Source organism: Haemaphysalis longicornis, unplaced genomic scaffold (genome assembly GCF_048455015.1).
Source record: "Haemaphysalis longicornis isolate Haplotype H1 unplaced genomic scaffold, Haemaphysalis longicornis Haplotype H1 scaffold_2, whole genome shotgun sequence".
In the NCBI taxonomy this organism is placed as follows: Eukaryota; Metazoa; Arthropoda; class Arachnida; order Ixodida; family Ixodidae; genus Haemaphysalis; species Haemaphysalis longicornis.
Window position 1 is genome coordinate 83,745,888 of NW_027526295.1, and position 17,914 is coordinate 83,763,801.

Genomic DNA, 17,914 nt, shown 5'->3' on the forward strand with positions numbered 1-17,914 from the left:
CGTTGCGTCGGCGCGTTAAACCCCACAATCAATCAATCAATCTATTTTTGAATCATCATCATCATCATCATCATCATCCTAAGCATGTTCGTATCCACTGCAGGATGAAAGCCTCTCCAAAGATTTCCAGCCACGCCTATCGATTGCTAGCTGAGTCCATGTTTTTCCCCAAATTTTCATAGCTCATCTCCAGCGAGTTCTCGGCCGACCCCTAGTGCATTTTCGGGCTATTGGCAGCCACCCTGTCAAACGGATGATCCGCCTGTTGTCCCGCACTCACATTATGGGACCAGCCCATGCCCATTTATTTCGCCTAATTTCAACTAGAATGTCCTAACCTCGGTTTCTTCTCTAATCCATGCAGCTGTTTTCCTCTCCCTCAACGTGACCCCTAGCATTCGGCGTTCCATGGCCCGTTGTGCCGATCGAAGTTTGTTTTCAAGTCGCTTGGTGAGACCCCAAGTTTCTGCCCCGTAAGTCATTACTGGAAGAACGGGTTTATTAAATACAAGATTTTTGAGTGACAGAGGAAGCTTACCAGTCAGGATGTCCTTGTTATTACCAAAGGAAGCACAACCCGTGCTTATTCTGCGGGTAATTTCCAGTTCATGGTTTGGATCAGCAGCTATGACTTTCCCAAGGAATACGTATTTGGTAACTGCTTCCAAGACGCAATAGCCTACGTGGATGTGATGTACCTTGGCGTGATCATTCGACATTACCTTGAATTTTTTCGTGTTTATTTTTATGCCTACAATCATACTTGCCGGGCGCAATTGGTAGAGCATGCGCTGCAAACCCTGCCCGCTCTGACTGAACAAGACAATGCCGTCTGCAATTATAGTCTCACATTGAAAATTTTAAACCTTCCTAATTATTGTATATTTTTAAATATGAGATTGGTGGACGGCCCGCGTACAGCGCTAGCACTATTGCCACCTCCTCCGCCTCTCCAGTATGGCGGTGTTCGCGGTGAGGGAGTTCATAGGAAAGGTGCCGGGCGTGTTGACAACGGAGATGGCATATGCGTGATGATGACGGTGTTCAGCAGTGTCCGCGTCGTGAATATCTGAGCGGATTGGAAGACGCTTCTCCAGTTCCCGTGACAGTTGTGTTCTTCGGCCCACGTTATATGCTGGATGCACACTGCAGGGTAGAGGCCGAACTATGAGTTGAACGTGGTTGGCATGCGGGATGGAGACATTCCGGTCTAACCCTGTCGAGATATTGCGGCCAAGTCTGTCAAGAATGTTTCATCCTGTAGGAGTAGTCGCTACACGGGCTACGTGAGCAGAAAGGTGCGCGTCTACGAGCTCTCCTGACGTGTTATCCTCCCGCAGGTGTTCCTGTCTGACAGTAAATGTGTGCAGGAATATTTTCAGCGCCACTTTGTAAGCTTATCGGATGAGGCGATTGATTTTTTAGAGCTCAATAGGGCTGGCGTGGAGGTACGGAAGAGAGTACGTGATCCTGCTCGCGACGAAGGTATGGATCAAGCGTATCCTCTCCTCCTCTCTTAAGCTATGCCAACGAGTAGTAATGCTCTTTAGAAGTCCGATACTACGAGCGACATGCTTTTTAAGCTGCGCGAGGAATTGTGAATAGATGTTTTTGAAAAGTAAGGTCTAATGTAAAAGTCATCGATTGAACGAGATAAGTTATATGAAATAAGCAAGAGGCCTCACAGCTTCTAGGTTAGCTTTTATTCGAACATAATACAACGATGACCGATGAGAGGACACAAAAATAGTACACAATGTTTAAAACATTTGAATGAGTGACTGTTCGTTTTGTTCTGGTTGTTATCATGCTCGCTCAAATATACAGCAATAGACGTCATGCGTAAATTACAGCACATTCTGCACAAACGTCGTAAATGGGGAATTAACAATAAATACACTGCCACAATGTTTTATGTTTGAGCTTGTTACTAACATTTTCAAAATTGATGAAAACGCCAGAGCACCCTGAAAAGCAAATTTAAACAAAGTTCAGCCGTTCATACAGATTCTTTAATGATTGTTGAAGATTTATATACAACGCATTAACCAAAAGAAAGTCACATATGGCTACACCACAACTAATGAGCGTATCCTCGATACGAGATAAACATTTTCGCAGTTGGAGGGATTATGTCTACATTCAAAACATCTGCACTGAGTGCCGTTAGGTTTTCGTCATCTTCTAAACAGGAGATCACAAGTAGGTTTCCGAAGCATGCTTCTGCAGTCTGTTGGAAACTTACGCCCCAAATCTTCAAGAATAGCTGTCAGTATCAAGCAACATTTCAGAGGGAGTTCTCTAGAGTTAAACACAGAAAGAGCCGTACACCTGGTGAAAGAGCGGACGGTCAGAAAATGACCCAACATAAAAAGCAATACCGGTTCTACATTCGTGAAAACATGTAAGTGTTTTCAAGATGCCAGCCAATATTATTGTAAATAGGAGCGCATTGCGGCGTTATATATCACCAGTGATGCTTTGATGAAGCTCTTGCTTACATATGTCCTGCTTTCAGATTTTTCTTGCTTTCAAAGAAGCTGATGCTGTTAAAGGGCATTTCAAATTCTCGATCATGTACTTGTTTTATTGGAAAATGTCCTATCAGTTTGGATTCTGACTTAAGAAATAAATCAAGCGACCGTCGGAATGTCTCTCAGGGGAACACAGTGCTTCAAGAACCACCAAAGTCTGACTCCCGTAAATGTAGGCGTTATGAAAAATCTCTGCTCTGCATCTGGAAAAGCACAATGTCACTTTTTCCATATTTCCATAGTTTGTAAGCGCATGGAGACTTTTTATGCATGGTAAATGACTTTACAGCACAACGCGTGCAAAATCGTAACGATGATTGCCGGATGTTTCACAAAATGTAAAAAATTTCACCTGTGAACCTATTGAACCTATGAACACTACGATGAGTACAGCAGGAACTGGCAAGGACCCTGTCATGTCTATACCAAACCCTGGACCTCCCATGAAAGCGAAAAGGACTGGAAATTTGAACGGCGCGTCAGCACATTCTTTTCTCTGATGATCTTACCTGAACCTCCGAAATAAATTTGTCTATGTTTGGCATAAAAACACGGTGTGAATCCGTATCTCCGACATCTAAAGGTACAGCCTTGAGTTTTACATTTTATCTGGACAAGAAACAATGAAACCAATGCGCATAGCGCCTAACGAATTGCCTCAGTGATATTATAAGCCCAGCGCCAACACGAGAAGACCCTCAACTCCCTCGTTCTGATAACCATACCCTCATGCCTGACTCTTCCAGTTGCCGCTAACAACTTCACCCTTTCCACTAGTGTTCCTGTTGCCCTTGCGAAATTTCGCGGCGGTCAATGAATGTACATATACATTTCATCTCACCTTCGTTTAGTAGGCAAGGTAATTTTACTTTACTGCCAGACGACGCTGCGCCGCTTCCTCCTTCCGAACTCGCCTTCGGCTAAAGCGTACGGTGCCGGATATCCGACTTGTGCCAGGGACAAGGACTCGTACGGGGCAGGCCGAACGAAGTACGAGGGAGGCGCCGCGTATGACGTCACGTGAGCCGACGCCGCTGTGCGGCCAACGACTGGAGGCGTGACTACGGGTTCCGCGTTGAAGATGGCGCTGGCACTGCGGCCGGGGGCCGTGCCTGGCTCGTTGGTGGTGACGGTCACGTGGAATCCCGTAGCGTCGGCAACATAGTTGACGTGTCGGTAGAGGCCGTTCGCGTCCCTGTAGCCGTACGAGCCGGTCTTGACGTTGTCGGAGTCGCTCACTTCGTTGTGGAACTGCTTGTTCCCGTACTCATCTTCCGTGTCGTAGCCGAACTTGTACGGCATCGGAGGCTGTGCAGAGATAAATGCAAAAAAATCACAATGAGCACTGATTGTTGCTCCACGGGCATTTTAACGATAGGGAAATTTATTACAAAACATTATTTAGGTAATACGGGACGCGGTGCAAAAATTGTTTTTTTTTTCATGTTTTGGGAGGTATGTTCGCATGCCACAACTAGCTCAAATCGCCGCGCTGAAATGGGTAGTGTCCGAACCTCGGAGGCACTTTACGCATAACAAGAGGCAAATAACTGTTGAGGGCACATACAAAGGGGAAAAGAATTGAGGAAATGGAGACAAACTTTGTTGATCAAGAATATGTCATGGCGAATACACAAATTTGATTTGTCGCAAACAAATGAACGCATTTGCGAAGAGAAGTATTTTCGTTAAAAGTGGAATCCCAAATACAAACCTTCGTTTTCTCAGAATAAACGTACAATTCTTCCCAGGCGAACGTAGGCCGATAAATGAAACACTGTATGCCCTAGGGATAAGCTTTTTTTTATGGCATTACAAACCGAAATATTTTAAGGGTTAATAATCATGAAAAACTTGTTTTAAAGGGCAGAATCTGGATTAATATTGTGATACGGGATGGAAATATTGATATTTGTGTAGCGCGTTTACTAATTGCTGCTACATAGCCCTATAATAAATTTCGTGTAAATTTCGCGTAAAGTATCTGGCACGTGATATTTTTATTTTTGGTCAAACCTAAGCCTGTATTCATAAAATGAACACTTCTAGCAGTGTTGTGAGGCTGGAGGAAGTATGAATGGTCTTGTATTCTGATATTAGTTTGACTCAGTTTTGCGCTCGTAATAAAGTTCTAAACAGCCGTGCTCAAAATGTGAAGGCAAACGACCCCAGGAGTGGGAGCTTTATGGTAATTATGCAGTGCGTGGCGTTTATTTGACTGCAGCATGGCGTTTATTAGGCAGTGTAGAAAAAATTGGAGGACGCATAAGCTTTGCTTTTAAGCGTGGCACACAATAGCCTTAATCGGGCCCGTTAGGATTCCATTCACTTGGCAGATCATCCTTGCAAGTATATTGTCTCGGGAAGACGACGACGACAGCTATCGGCCCAACCTCTGAAGAAGAAGAAGACCCAGCTGGGCGGGCTCCCTCATGGCTGACATCGTGTAAATAGTGTAAATACATCACTCGCATCTTCAATTTTTCATTTCCTGTGTCCTGCCACCACGTAACATGTTTTGGTGGAGGTTGCGGATGTCATCCTCATCCTGGTCCCAGCTCCACTTCACCTCCGCTGCTAAACATCGCTCAAAGGCTCTTGGATCGCGTCGGCCCGCCCCAGCCCCGGTGAGCCACGGACGCACAATTCCCCAGCCCCGTGTCCCCAGCCTGTGACTTGCCGAGACCAAATGACCTGACCAGCCACGACCTGAACAGAAGACGACACCGTTCCCCTGCCCTGAACTCCAGCGCGCCTCCGGGGCCTTTGGACGTCGGTCTACTGCGGCGGCGGACATTGCTCTTTTGGGGCCAGTGCACACCACGACAAATCAACCTCATCCGTGGCGGCGAGGACTCCCTTTTTCCTCTCATCGCGCATCGTCACCGCATCTGTACATTTACTGAGGCCTCGACCGGGACGGTCGCTTTCGACGAGGGGGATGTGTCACGGGAAGACGACGACGAGAGTTATCGGCCCAACCTCTGAAGAAGAAGAAGACCCAGCTGGGCGGGCTCCCTCATGGCTGACATCATGTAAATAGTGTAAATACATCTCTCGCATCTTCCATTTTTCATTTCCGGTGTCCTGCCGCCACGTAACAATATCAAGACGTAGCGCACGCTATGGGGTATTACACCAAATTCTGACGTCATCCCCCCTAGGGAACCTCGATTTACAAGCGTCCGCTGTTCAGGGTAGAGACACGTGTACGTTGGCGCCGCCATTTTGGGTCTCCCGCTCGTTGCCGCAGCAAGTCACCGCAGTACGACCGCGCTATAATTTTCGCCGCAACGCGGTGTACACGCCAATCTTAAATCACCTTTTGTATGTCGGGTTGCTCGGTCTTGTGGGAAATGAAATCAATTATACATTGATCACTTTGACCCACTAAAGGCCGAACGGGACGTTCAAAAAGTTTCCCCACCCTGTACGGCGATCCTGGCATCGATGCACCCTATTCCTCCCCCTCCCACCCTGACTTATGGCGCCCCCATGCGGTGAGAATTTTCCGCTCTTTCTCATACACCAAGTGTTTTACGATCCCGGGGTTTCCAGCTCGCACCGCAAGATGGTGCAACAAAATTTCTCGCTCACGCTGATTTCTCGGTTGCGGTGAACGCTTCGGACTCCGCATGTTTTCGGTCTACCCTGGATCCGTAGGGCGACCCGTTAAAAGCAAAAGTTTCTGCGGTCCACTTCCGCCAAGAAATTCAGATTTTGCTTTAATAATGCCACAAACGGAGTGCGTACACATTGATCTCGGGCGCGTTCAATCTCAGCTGCTTCCACAGGTTCGCTGATCAGGCCTGACGCTGCCGAACACATTCAAATCCCATCTGGTCCCCAATTTATCCAGCCTATGCCACGTATGAAATTTAAAAATACACATGCGTTTGAGTTATTCGCGAACGAAATTTCCACAACAGGAATTTCGCAGAATAGTTCAAACACATATTTCGTTCTATATTTCCTCGGTGCAGTATCTGCAACCGATTTCACAACAGACATGTGTCCCCTACAGCCACTACGACGCAAAATAAGTACATTTTTAAACATGAAACTGCTTATACATTATAAGCTGAGCATTATGTTACACCCGCATTGAAGAAAAAGTGTAGGGAAAAACCCAACATGCCGCCTAGTTTTACCGATTTTTCATTCCCATGGGCTTTTCCCTACATATACGTACATGGAATCCTAAATCCATTGGCAAGTGATGCAGGTCAAATAATGTGAGTCAACACAAAATTGCGATATTTATTTTGAGTCAAATATTTCAACTGTAACTTTTCTGCGCAGCACCAATGCTTGTTCAGCGTACTCTAATAGGGTTAATATTTGGTGTAACAAACGGATTATTTTCTTTTTGGCGCATTGTGGTTCGTATTTTTCCGTCCTCGTATCATTTGCAAATGACTATACATTCTTTCTGAAAGTTTTAAATATCTTGAGCCAAAGGCTGCGTCTAGTAAATTACGTGTTGACAAACATTTTTATTATGTGCCAGCAAACCACTCGTTTATACTTCAACTTCTAAATTTCTGCGTCCTCCTCCTTCGCTGGCCGTATATACTCTGTGACGGTGGGTATGGCAACGCCTTTTATTGCCGCGGCGTCCGCATTCCGTTTCAAACAGCACTGCGCAAGCACTCGCCGCGGAAGGCGCTTTTTTAACGTTCCCCACATTGAGGACTTCGGAAGTGCTTCTTAACGACGCACTTTTGGAAGATTCTCACGATTTTCACTTAACTCGCTGTCGTCTTTCACGCTTCCTTTTTCCGGCATTTTTTTTTTCCTTTTTTTTTTGCTGTGCAGTGCCAGCAAGGCCGCTCAGGTAGATAGAGGGAGAGAGAGTGGTCATGCGTAATGCTGCGAGACATTTGTGTTTCCTTGTGGAGCCTAGTGGAAGAACCGAGGTTGAGAGAGACCGGAACGCGTGTGCTGACATTTGGAGCTTACTACAAAGACAGCGAGCTTTAAAAGTGTACCCGCCTTCCCAAATCTGAAATATTTTAAATGACCAAATCAGCAGAACATTGCGAAGTCCTCTCTCTTCTAATGATACCCAGACACAATTGTCTAGTGTGAGCTTGCGATGATTAGTATTACCACCGCGCCTGAATGGTTTGAAGTCTCGATACAGAGACGATGAAAACGGGAATCTCCAAGCTAGAACGTGGAACAAAGCTGCAGGAAGGTTCAGCTGGTGCTTAGTGCCAAGTTTTCTTTATCAAAGTCTCAAGTCGCCAACTTTGCGTTAATCCGGCTTCTTTATTTTTTAACTAAGGCGACCGCAATGGATAATTGGCACTGCGAAAAGTGAACGTTACTGCAAAACATCAGCTTGTAAACGGAGCTATGCCTCATTGGGAAAAAAATAAAGTACGAGTGAAAAATCTTTCATTAGCACACCGCACCTAATTTGAAGCTCGCTAATGTGTTGTAATATAATAGCAAGAGTTTCTAACATATTGTTATTTACTTGAGATTTTGTGTAACGCCAGTTGTAACTGTTATAGTCTGATCTTATTTATTCGCTGTTTGCTATCTCTGAAACAACTAGCATAGGAAGGTACCCCTCACAATTTTCGCATTAGTACATCGTCCTTCACATTCTGATAGTTCATTGTATACATGCTTTTGAATTTTATGAATATATTCCAAAATATATAAAAATGGGAAATTGAACCCATGAATTTGGGCACCACTCGGGGGGACTGGGGCTACGGCACTCACGCGTTTACACGCCTCCGCCGCTTCGTGCGCGGTTCTTGGCGCTTGAACACTGCGACCTAGCCTCCCGCAACTATAGTTACTGGTTATGCTACTCCATAGATATCCATATTTTATTACAAGATAGTGTAACCGCACGAAGGTACCCGTAGCTCTATACTGCTAACAGTAGTTACTGTCTTCTTCAATCTCCGCGATGGAGCGAGCAGAAAATGTATGAATGACTTTTCATATTCTCCGCTCTTTCTCCGCGTTCCTTCTCCCTCGCCCCAATTTTTTTTTGTGCTTTCGTCTTCATGTGCCCCCTGTAACTTCTTCCGCCTTTCTCGTCGCGCTGCTTCCGCTAGCGTCATTTATTCACCGCCGCGCTCCATGTTTCTTCTATCACCCTCGTCGATGCCTGTCGCGTTCATTCTGTTGTGCCAATGGTGACAAGGCCGCGTAAGCCAGGAACAGATTCCTATGGGCTGCGTTCTAAATTTCAAAACGCAGTTTTGCTGCTTTCGTCCAGCTGTTTTGCCCCGGATGCGCAAGTTCGATTTTCGATCTCAGACACACTTCCTGCGACACACACCTCGAGGTGCATCGCGTGATTTGCCGGACCCGCTTCCGGCGCTGCGCCCAAGGCCCTGTTTTCAGCCGTTCTGCTCAACTGATCAGCTGAGCGGGGCGCGGTTCCGGGCGCTCGGCTGATGTTCAGCCGAACAACACCGCCGCCTACCACGCATGTGCCGCTGGGTTGACACGGGCTACGTGACTCATATTGCACCCGGCGAAGAAAAACACCGCGTTCGCCGTGGTGTTCCGTGGTCGGCAATACGGCTACATCGGAGGTTAACCAATCGAAACTAAGACTTAAACAGACTAAGCCATGCTTTTGCTTTCCATATTCGAGGTTAGCTGAGCTAAGCCGCACCCATTTTGATGATGATGATGGTTGGAGTTTTTTGGCGCAAGGCCACCTGGGGCAAAGAGCGCCAAATAAACGCACGTATTTTTAAACAGTTTTTGCAATTCGCTGCGAAACTCCTTCGCCAACATGAAATGTTCCTGAATTGCTGAAACGTCTTCTTCACATTTGCTTACGTCGACATAATACTGGTTCTCATTGGTTTCAGTTTCGCTAGTGAGGAGTCTAGCGGATTGACTTGCCCGCCTTGGATCGCTTTTCGAGCTAGACGGTAGTGTCCCTGAATATGCTTGTAGAATTTACGTAAACAACACGATAGAAACAGCTTGAGCTTTTGCGCTCCCCCTTGTATTCTCGTCAGTAGAAAGAAGCTTGCTTTCCTCTCCTTAGCGTTTTCCAAACTATATATTCGCTGCAGTGCGACTGCCTAGTGAGCAGCTCATTGAGAAGGTGTTTTGGCAACATGGCCAGCGGCACCAACCCCGACCCTGATGAATGTTACGGCCACAGTACATGACTTGCGGCGCGATTGGATCTCCGGCAGAGGTACGAACGAGCAGCGTCATTCATCCACTTGAGCTCCTAAGGGCGCTCCGAAGCCCGGCACAACCTGACACACCATGACACAACATGACACAGCTCGGCACAATATGATACGCGAAATTTGTAGAAGCGGCGTAAGAAAGTCTAACTTCACTGATATTGAATCCCAGTAACGAATGGCGCATGCGGCTGGATGGCGAATGCCATTCGCATAGGAGGAACAGCAAATCATAGCTTGAGCTCACCAATCGAAAGTACGGGGAAATTTATCCGACGCTATGTGTACTGGCGCATGCGATCGCCGACTCGGAAAGACAGTCGTGTTAAAAAGGACTGAAAATCGCGTGGCGTTTTATAAAAAAATTTGTTCAGAAGATCTAGTACAATACGGTTGAGTAGCGCATATTGAATGCACTGCGGTCCTGCGTAAGTATCTACAATATTTTTGTCTGTGCATTTTCCAGTGACGTCTGAACTGAAATATTTGTGACAAGAGATTTCGGGAAAGTATGAAGACTTCAGAGAAATCGGCGTTCCTCCCTCAATAATTGAAAATAACAGTTCGTTTCTTAAACCTTTCACACCAAACAGCTCCGGTGCACTCGAGCCTTTATTAAAAGAATAATCAGTTTTATGCCAGACAAATTAGGTCGTTAGAATTTCTGGCAGCTAGTTGAATAAGCGAACCACACCATAGGCTGAGTGAATGCGAATTGAAAGCCGGTACACTGAGTAACAGTTTGGATAGCAAGAAATAAGTGCGATGCCTTCGTAAGTTTTTGGAGCAGTACTTTCTAAGCACAATTTAGCCCCGAGAAGTGTTATCAGTGTGAAGGCGAGAGTTCTGTTTGTTTAAAACTGCCGCTACAGCTGATGTGCGCGATGTTTGCTTATGAGACGCGCAACCCTTACGTAGACGGGGTCAGCAGGTGCGGCGTAGCCTGCATCATCATAGCCACCTTGAGGGTACTCAGGTTGCAGGTAGTTGTCTTCGCCTTGTGCCAGGACAGCAACCGATGTCAGAACCGCCTGTCAAAAAAGAAGCGAAATACAAGGCCTGTTGTTTAAAGCACGCGGAGCCCACTTAAAAAAATGTAGTGTTTGAAGAATACATGCTGCGAAATTCACTCTTAATCTCAGAAGTGGGAGCTGCTCAGATAGTTAGAAAGCTGAGTTTTGTGTTTACGAATTCCTCATTTTTCTCCTTGTACTAAGGACTGCGTTCAAATATATTTAACCCGGAATTGGCCTTGGACAAACTACAGTCATCGTAGTGTTTAGTCCGAGTTTAGAGGTGTGAGAAGCCGTTTGTTGAACCCTGGTTTCATCCTTGGCCCTAATAATTATTATCGGACGCATTTAGTTTCCTTAGGCTTACACGTAATTAAAGCTGAAGGGACAACGTTAATGAATGCTTCGTATTCTGCTCAAAATGGCTTCAGGCATAAGTTGTGTATGTAACACAACAGAGCAGTGAAGGTACTTTAACTTTCACAAATGTTTTTTTACGAAAGTCCCCAGTCCCGTACCCCTTTGAAATGTACAGGTAAATATCTACTAGCCGCACCGGGCCGTAAACATTTATGCTAATTCTTGGGTTTGATCAAGCTTTGTATACGCTTATTTCAATCACACATTTAGGCACTCTTTGGCACACACTCGGAATTATTTTCACAATATTTGTGTTATTTTAGAACATATTTTAAGAATACACCAAAGGAAACTTCCACCCCGTCGCTAGATTAGAAATCGTAATTTCTCAAAAAAAAAAAAAATCAAAGCTCTTTTCTTAAGAGAACATTGGTTAAGGCGTGAAGTTTGCTCGCATGTAATCTGAGACATTGTAAACGCCACAAATCCAGACTGCTTCGAACCTGTCGGGATATGGCGGAATCGGATATACGTCAGCTTCATAACGCGGACACACGCTTGATTCCGACAACGGGAAGCGTTTTTTTAGTTAAAGTGTTGGATGTGCCACTGTGGAAACACATTGGGTAAGTTGGCTTTCCTGCAGTGCGTTTTTGGCGTAACAATATGGATTTTTTCACTTTCAAAAGATTGGCTTCCGACCATAGAATGCGTCGCATTTCAACCATTCTTCACTTCACCCACCATCATCATCGCTGGATTTCCTGCAGTGCGTTTTTTGGACAACGTCGTCGTCAGAGAGAGAGCATTGAAAGTTTGCTTTAAAGAATGAGTTTCAGATGCCGGTTGTTTTTTGTTTGTTTTGGCGTTTTACCAAGAATTATAGCTTCGTACATTTAGCAGTCGCCTTACTTGAGAAACTTGTTTGCATGACTCAACTGCATATCTTCGGCCGCTTTCTTATGCTGACTTTTTTTGTATTCCCGGATGCCGAATATAAAAGGCCAGCATCAACCCTCCTACATCACTCATTTTCTATTTTTCTTCAGGGGTTAGTGTTTCCGCTATTACTGGATAATTAATATAGCCCCTACTATTCTGTCATACTTTCGTTCAGTTTAAGTGCGCGCATTATGGAACAACGTGAAGCACGAGCTCGGTTTGTGTGCTTTCACACTGACGTTTTATTTGTACGTTGCAGTCGCAAACGACAGACGTTTTCAAATCTTGAAACATTGTGAGACGTGGCAATCGATTTTGACGATAACTGCATCTAATGTTACACTGCATAAAACAGAGACGATAGAAGGTAAGCTGAATGCAACATCTGCAATTTGTATACCTGGAGTTTTCTAGCTCGGATGCTAAAATTGTGCCTTTATGCACGTAGCACAGGGTGCTAACAGCGTAACCCTAAGGTTCATTCTCCATGGTATATCCGCCACGGTTCCTCCTGGCAACAACGCACTGCTTAGTCAGTACTTTTGCCAACCTCAATTCTTATGCCGTAACGGGAGTTACGTGGCCCAATATATGTGTGCTGAAGACAGAGGTCACAGTGTACCTACAATGTATACATTCAGAACTTAGCCCATAATAATCAACAATACGTAACTTCATTATTCGCAACCCCTCATTTTTATTTTTTTTCCGTCAAGCTACCTTGTAATTCCTTCACTTTTCGCGGCATACTGAGCTACTGACTCCACTGTTCGTCTTGATTTGTCCTGTCTGATGTCCGTTCCTTCTACCCATGTCAATCACCGTCGTCAAGAGGTACCCGCAGATAACTGCTTATCTCGATTCCAAATGCGTTTTTGTTCACTAAGCAGTATTGTTACCCCGCCTAATTTGTTAGAAACACCTGCTCCATTCTTCCTTTCATTGGTCGCTGCGGTCATTCCCGTTATTTCTCAAGGTTGAGTATCACAAGTCTAAAACAAACTCTGTAATCCATACGAGCTCCGCGTTCATCCACATCGCCACCAACTAAACAGATTGCGTGAGCGCGCACTTACCTGCGCGATCAAAAGCAGGACGACTTTCACTACGATGCAACCGGGCGTCGTAGTCCTCACGAACAGTGCACAAGACTGGGGACCCTGCATGTTGCTTGCTCGGTGCGAAAATGGCAGTGGACTGAGCTTGCACCACGTCTTTGCTCAGGGGACGGTGAGACGCTTGTGACGACGACCATACTACGGAGGGAGAACTTATTATATAACGAGCCCCGCGGGGCGCAAAATAGAGCAACGTGAAATGCAGAGGGCACGTACGCGTCCTTTTCCGCGCGTCACTTCCCTTTGTGGTTCGTGCCGCAGTGGGGGGCGCATAAATCTTCCTTCCCAGCTCCCACTCATTGAGATCTTTACGCGTGCGTGCATTCTTTCGCGCTCATCTCGAGTGCGTGATATAAACCCGGAGGAAACGCGGTATTCCGGCACGCTCCTCGGAGTGTTTTTTTGGGAAAGAAAAGACGTTTCCTGCTGTCGTCGCCAGCAGCAGGCCACCACGAAGAGGTTCCGTGCTGAGTGGCCCCCTTTCTCCTCGCAGGTGAAAAGAAGCGGAATGTGTTTTGGTCTTTCTGGATCATCTATTTCCTTCGCCTTTATTCTCTCCCGGCAAATATGTTTTGTTCACGTAACGGGAGTTCCGCTGTGCCGGTAATCTAGGCGACCTTCGACGATGCGTAAGAGTAAGTGCGTTGTGTTCTAGTTTGAACGGAAATACTCCGCGCTGAATAACGCGCGTGATACTACGCGGAAAAAAAGAGCGCGGTGTCAAAATTGTTCTTTAACCTTGGTAGGTTTACTCCTTCCTTTGAAGAGGGATTATGTAACGTGAACAAAATGAAGGGCTCTTAGGAAAGCCCGTTGAAGCTCAGTAAATGTTGTAATGGCTGCCTCAAGTGCCCTTTTTCTGCGCCATGGAAATACTTGTATTTTCGTATCGGAAATGCAGACCCCAGGGCGGAAAGATCTCAAAAAATTCTAGTTCCTGTTTATACCTTGTTTATAGGTGAGAATTACTTTTATCCACGTTTCACGGTTTTAGTTAGCGAAAAATAGAGCATTCAAATGTTTCTTGAGCTCCAAAACCTCGAAATAGTCCAGGTACAAGTGCGTCGAGGAGCCTTATGGATAGCAAAGTCTAAAAATACTTACAAGTTCAATCGTAAAAAATACCTTTATATTAAAAACACGGGACCTTCATGCTGCAAAGAATAAAACGTTGCGCCCAGGTTAGTGGGAGTCGTAAAGATCTCGTTAGTGGACAAGAAATAAGTTCTTCAAACGCCTGAATTGAGGACTGCACATCCCAAATTCACGTTTATGTACCTGAAATCAACGATCATCAACTTTTCTGGAATCCTTAATTGACGATATGGTTTCCACATTCCTTTTCATTGGCCACAGAGGTGTTATACGTAACGCACGTGGAGGCACTGTTATACCTGCCCACTGCGGACCTCGTCGGCAGACATTTCGTTTTATTGGGCTGAACCGTCAAGTATAAAAAGCGTTTGTTAAGACCGAAACTTCTGCCTAGTTTAAAATTACGGCCACTATAAAGTATACAATGCAACTGGAGCAATTCGTCTTAAAACTAACTCTACCACTTCGGCATGATTACAGGAAGGATTACAGGAAGCAAAATAAAGGCACTATCGTAAACTCGACCTAAAATATACGTGAATACGTGATTGCTTGTGGCGTTTTATTCAATTAAGGAAAGCGATGGTGTCAAACTCTGTATTAGATGTTAAAGTCATGCGCGTGTAGCATCACGATAGAGTGAATTGTTTAGGGGTTAACTCAGTGAGCTACCTAATTGCCCCTTTGGCAAGTGAATCAGACAGGAAACGCCTCTCTTGATCTGTGTTTCCCTCTAATTTATGAGGGGAATAATGCTTGCGTAGTGACTCCTGAATTTGCGACGGTGTACTATTTATTTTCCGCATCATATGTACGTGCACAGTGAGGCTCAATTGGTAGAAGTGGGGCTAAATTGAGTGTGAAATACACATAGTCCTTGGTTTATTTCTCCGCAAGTGAAAGCAAAGGTAAAGAATGATTTTTAATATACCGTAATTACCCGATTCTAACGCGCACTTTTTTCCGGAAAAATAGACCGAAAAATCGCATGCGCGTTAGAATCGGATACGAAACCGAAACTGCTGTAACAGCGAACATTTCGTCCCACCCATCGCCATCGCCATCTCAAGATGGCGCCAAAGCCTTTAGAAACAATTATAGTTAACTAGAATGATCTAGTGGCGCGAACGGCGAGGAAGGGGCGTGCTCTTTTGTGTCGAAACCACCAGGTGGTGCTGCTGCGCCCTCTTCGAGAGGCGCCGCCGTGGCAGTCGCGGTACTTCAGGCGATCGGCAGTGGTTATGGCTGTCGTTGTTCCGATGTTGGGTAGTAATTAACCTTTACAAAAAAAAAAGGCTACTCGCGTCTGGCATCCCCATATCTTGCTAGGAATGTTTTGTTGCAAATCTGCCCATTTGAGCAGTAGGGAAACGGCTATAAATCGAGTTGTTTGGTGTCGTCTGCTACCTGCGCAGACGATCGATACGAGCATACGCGTTCGATGTGCCGCCGGTGGATAACTGCTAGGTTTAATTCTTTACGAATGGATTTACTTTTTTGTATTTACTGCAATAAAGTCCCGGCATGAACCTACTTGTGAATTTGCCTCTACAGAAGCAAATTATACCGAGTATTCACGCCTCCAGTAGCACCCGGCTGATTTTCTGAGCAGCAAAGTTTGAATGAACAAATGACCTTCAGAGGAAACTTTCCCCGGGCACTTAGTACTGAAGGCAGCGTCTCCAAATGTGGTCGTTTGAGATCGCAGCTTCGGTGTTAGCAAGTGCAATACATGATCACTAAACTCCGTAGCCGACATGGCCCCTTTACAAGGTGAACTGCTGTCAGCTTATTGCAGCACACTGTTCGCAACAGCTAAAGAATCTATTTCGGCGCTTCCGCATAACACACCGCGAAAAAATGTTTGCGCCGACACTTTGTCGTCATGTGGGCAGAAGAGCACGGATTTCTCCTGAAACAATTCTTCCTTTTCTTCTCTTCTTATCGATGTGGTAGCGGGAAGAACGTTTCGAACGTCGGAACAATTTAGCCGGCACCAGAGCTTTGAAGGAAGCTTGACTTCTTGAAGATGGGTCATTGTGAAAGCATCCCATTCCATAGAACTTGCGACTTCACTTGATGAGCCCTGCGGAGAGAGACAAGCCTCGTGGTGTGGCTGGCGCACCTCATCTTTTTCGGCTCTTGAGCTTTGTCGTGGCTTCTTGTTGGCTGCCGAAACTGAAACTCTTGTTGTTGCCCGCCTTTTCCTTTGCGGCTTCCGCGTGCTCCGTACAAAATTCGACGCACAGTCACGCAGGATGGTAGGCACTGTACCTGGAGCCAGTGACAGTTTCCCGCGTGCAAGTCGCACTTCACAGCCGTTTATTACGTGCATGTATTCCCGCAATATGCATTCGGGCTCAAAGTGGCGCTTACCGATAGCTGAAGATATGGTCAAGGGTTCGTCCAGTCTTCCCAAATTTTGTTCCCACTTTTGGCGCAGTTCATCGCCCAGGGAGCGGCGAACAAAGACGCCTTGGGAGAACCTGGGTACCCACTGTGACACCCCGGAGCAAAGCAATAGGTGTCCGTCCTTCGTTTTGACATCGCGACTACCCGGCCTGCCTAACCTCTTTTCGACTTGCACTCGCAATAACTATTTTCCGGATGATTGCATACCTCTTGCTTCTGTAGGGGAACATCACGGAAACGTAAAACACGCAGAAAATGACAGGACGGCCTCGACCGGAAACAGATGGACAATCTGTCTGACCGCGCGCCGCCAACGTATCGCACATCCGCTCGTATCGTCTGCGCAGCTAGCAGACGACACAGCGCTACTTGGTTTCTAGCCGTTGCCCGATGGCTCAAACGGGTCTGATAAGCAACAAAACGTTCCCGAAAAGGTACAGGGACAACAAATGTGAGAATCTTTCTTCCATAAAGGTTAATTACTGTACCACGCTAAAAAATGGCAGCGGCAATAGCTGGCGAGCGCCCCAAGCAACGGGCCGTTCAACCGCGGTACCGTTTTTGGAGAAGGCGCAGTGGCGCCCCTGGCGGCGGTAGACAAGTTTTGCTTTAGCCGAACGCTGCAGAGCGCCCCCGTTCGCGCCACTGGATCAAGACATACTAGTTCACTGTAGAAAAAATGTTTCGAACGCACGAAGCATAGGTGCCTAGGCTGTTCTATCAGCGTTCACATAAATCGTCAAATCGTTCCACTTGCGCGCTTGATAACAGCAATGGCAGCAGCGGCTTTTACGCGTTCAAAACGAGCGGTCGGCTGAAGCGTGCGCCTCTGGAGAAGCTCGCGGGATGGGCGTGCGAGGCGTGGGCCACGATCCCATCGACCATGGTTGAACGTTCGTTCAGAAGTGTGGCATCGCGAACGCTCTTGACGGCACCGAGGACGAGATGTTGTGGTCAGCGGAAAGCGACGAGGAGTGAGAGGAGTGAGACTACTTCGGGAAATAAACCGCCCATTTCTCTCGCATTCGTTTGCCTGGGTCACAAAGTTCCGTGCGTGTTACTATCGGAGGTGCAATTTTTTTCGGTTTTTTTTGCCAGGAAAATCGGGTGCGCGTTAGAATTGGGGGCGCGTTGGAATCGGGTAAGTACGGTATGGGTGGACGGTCGTTTGTCAATTCGTGACCTTCTCGTCCCCTCCCTCGTGAACTAGACGCTTGGTACTGTGCTCCCGCCTTGCTCCGCCTTCCGCTTCT

At 46.3% G+C, this 17,914-nt stretch overlaps 1 protein-coding gene across 1 annotated transcript; it reads right to left on the reverse strand.

The window, feature by feature from the left end:
* Positions 1-2,955: 2,955 nt before the first annotated feature.
* On the reverse strand, positions 2,956-13,202 carry LOC144168107 (adult-specific rigid cuticular protein 15.5-like). The gene is made up of 3 exons (XM_077697171.1): positions 13,113-13,202; positions 10,636-10,752; positions 2,956-3,842 (listed from the first exon to the last, which is right to left on the reverse strand). The coding sequence occupies exons 1-3, from the start codon at positions 13,200-13,202 to the stop codon at positions 3,405-3,407; spliced, it is 645 nt and encodes a 214-aa protein (XP_077553297.1). The 3' UTR covers positions 2,956-3,404.
* Positions 13,203-17,914: the final 4,712 nt, after the last annotated feature.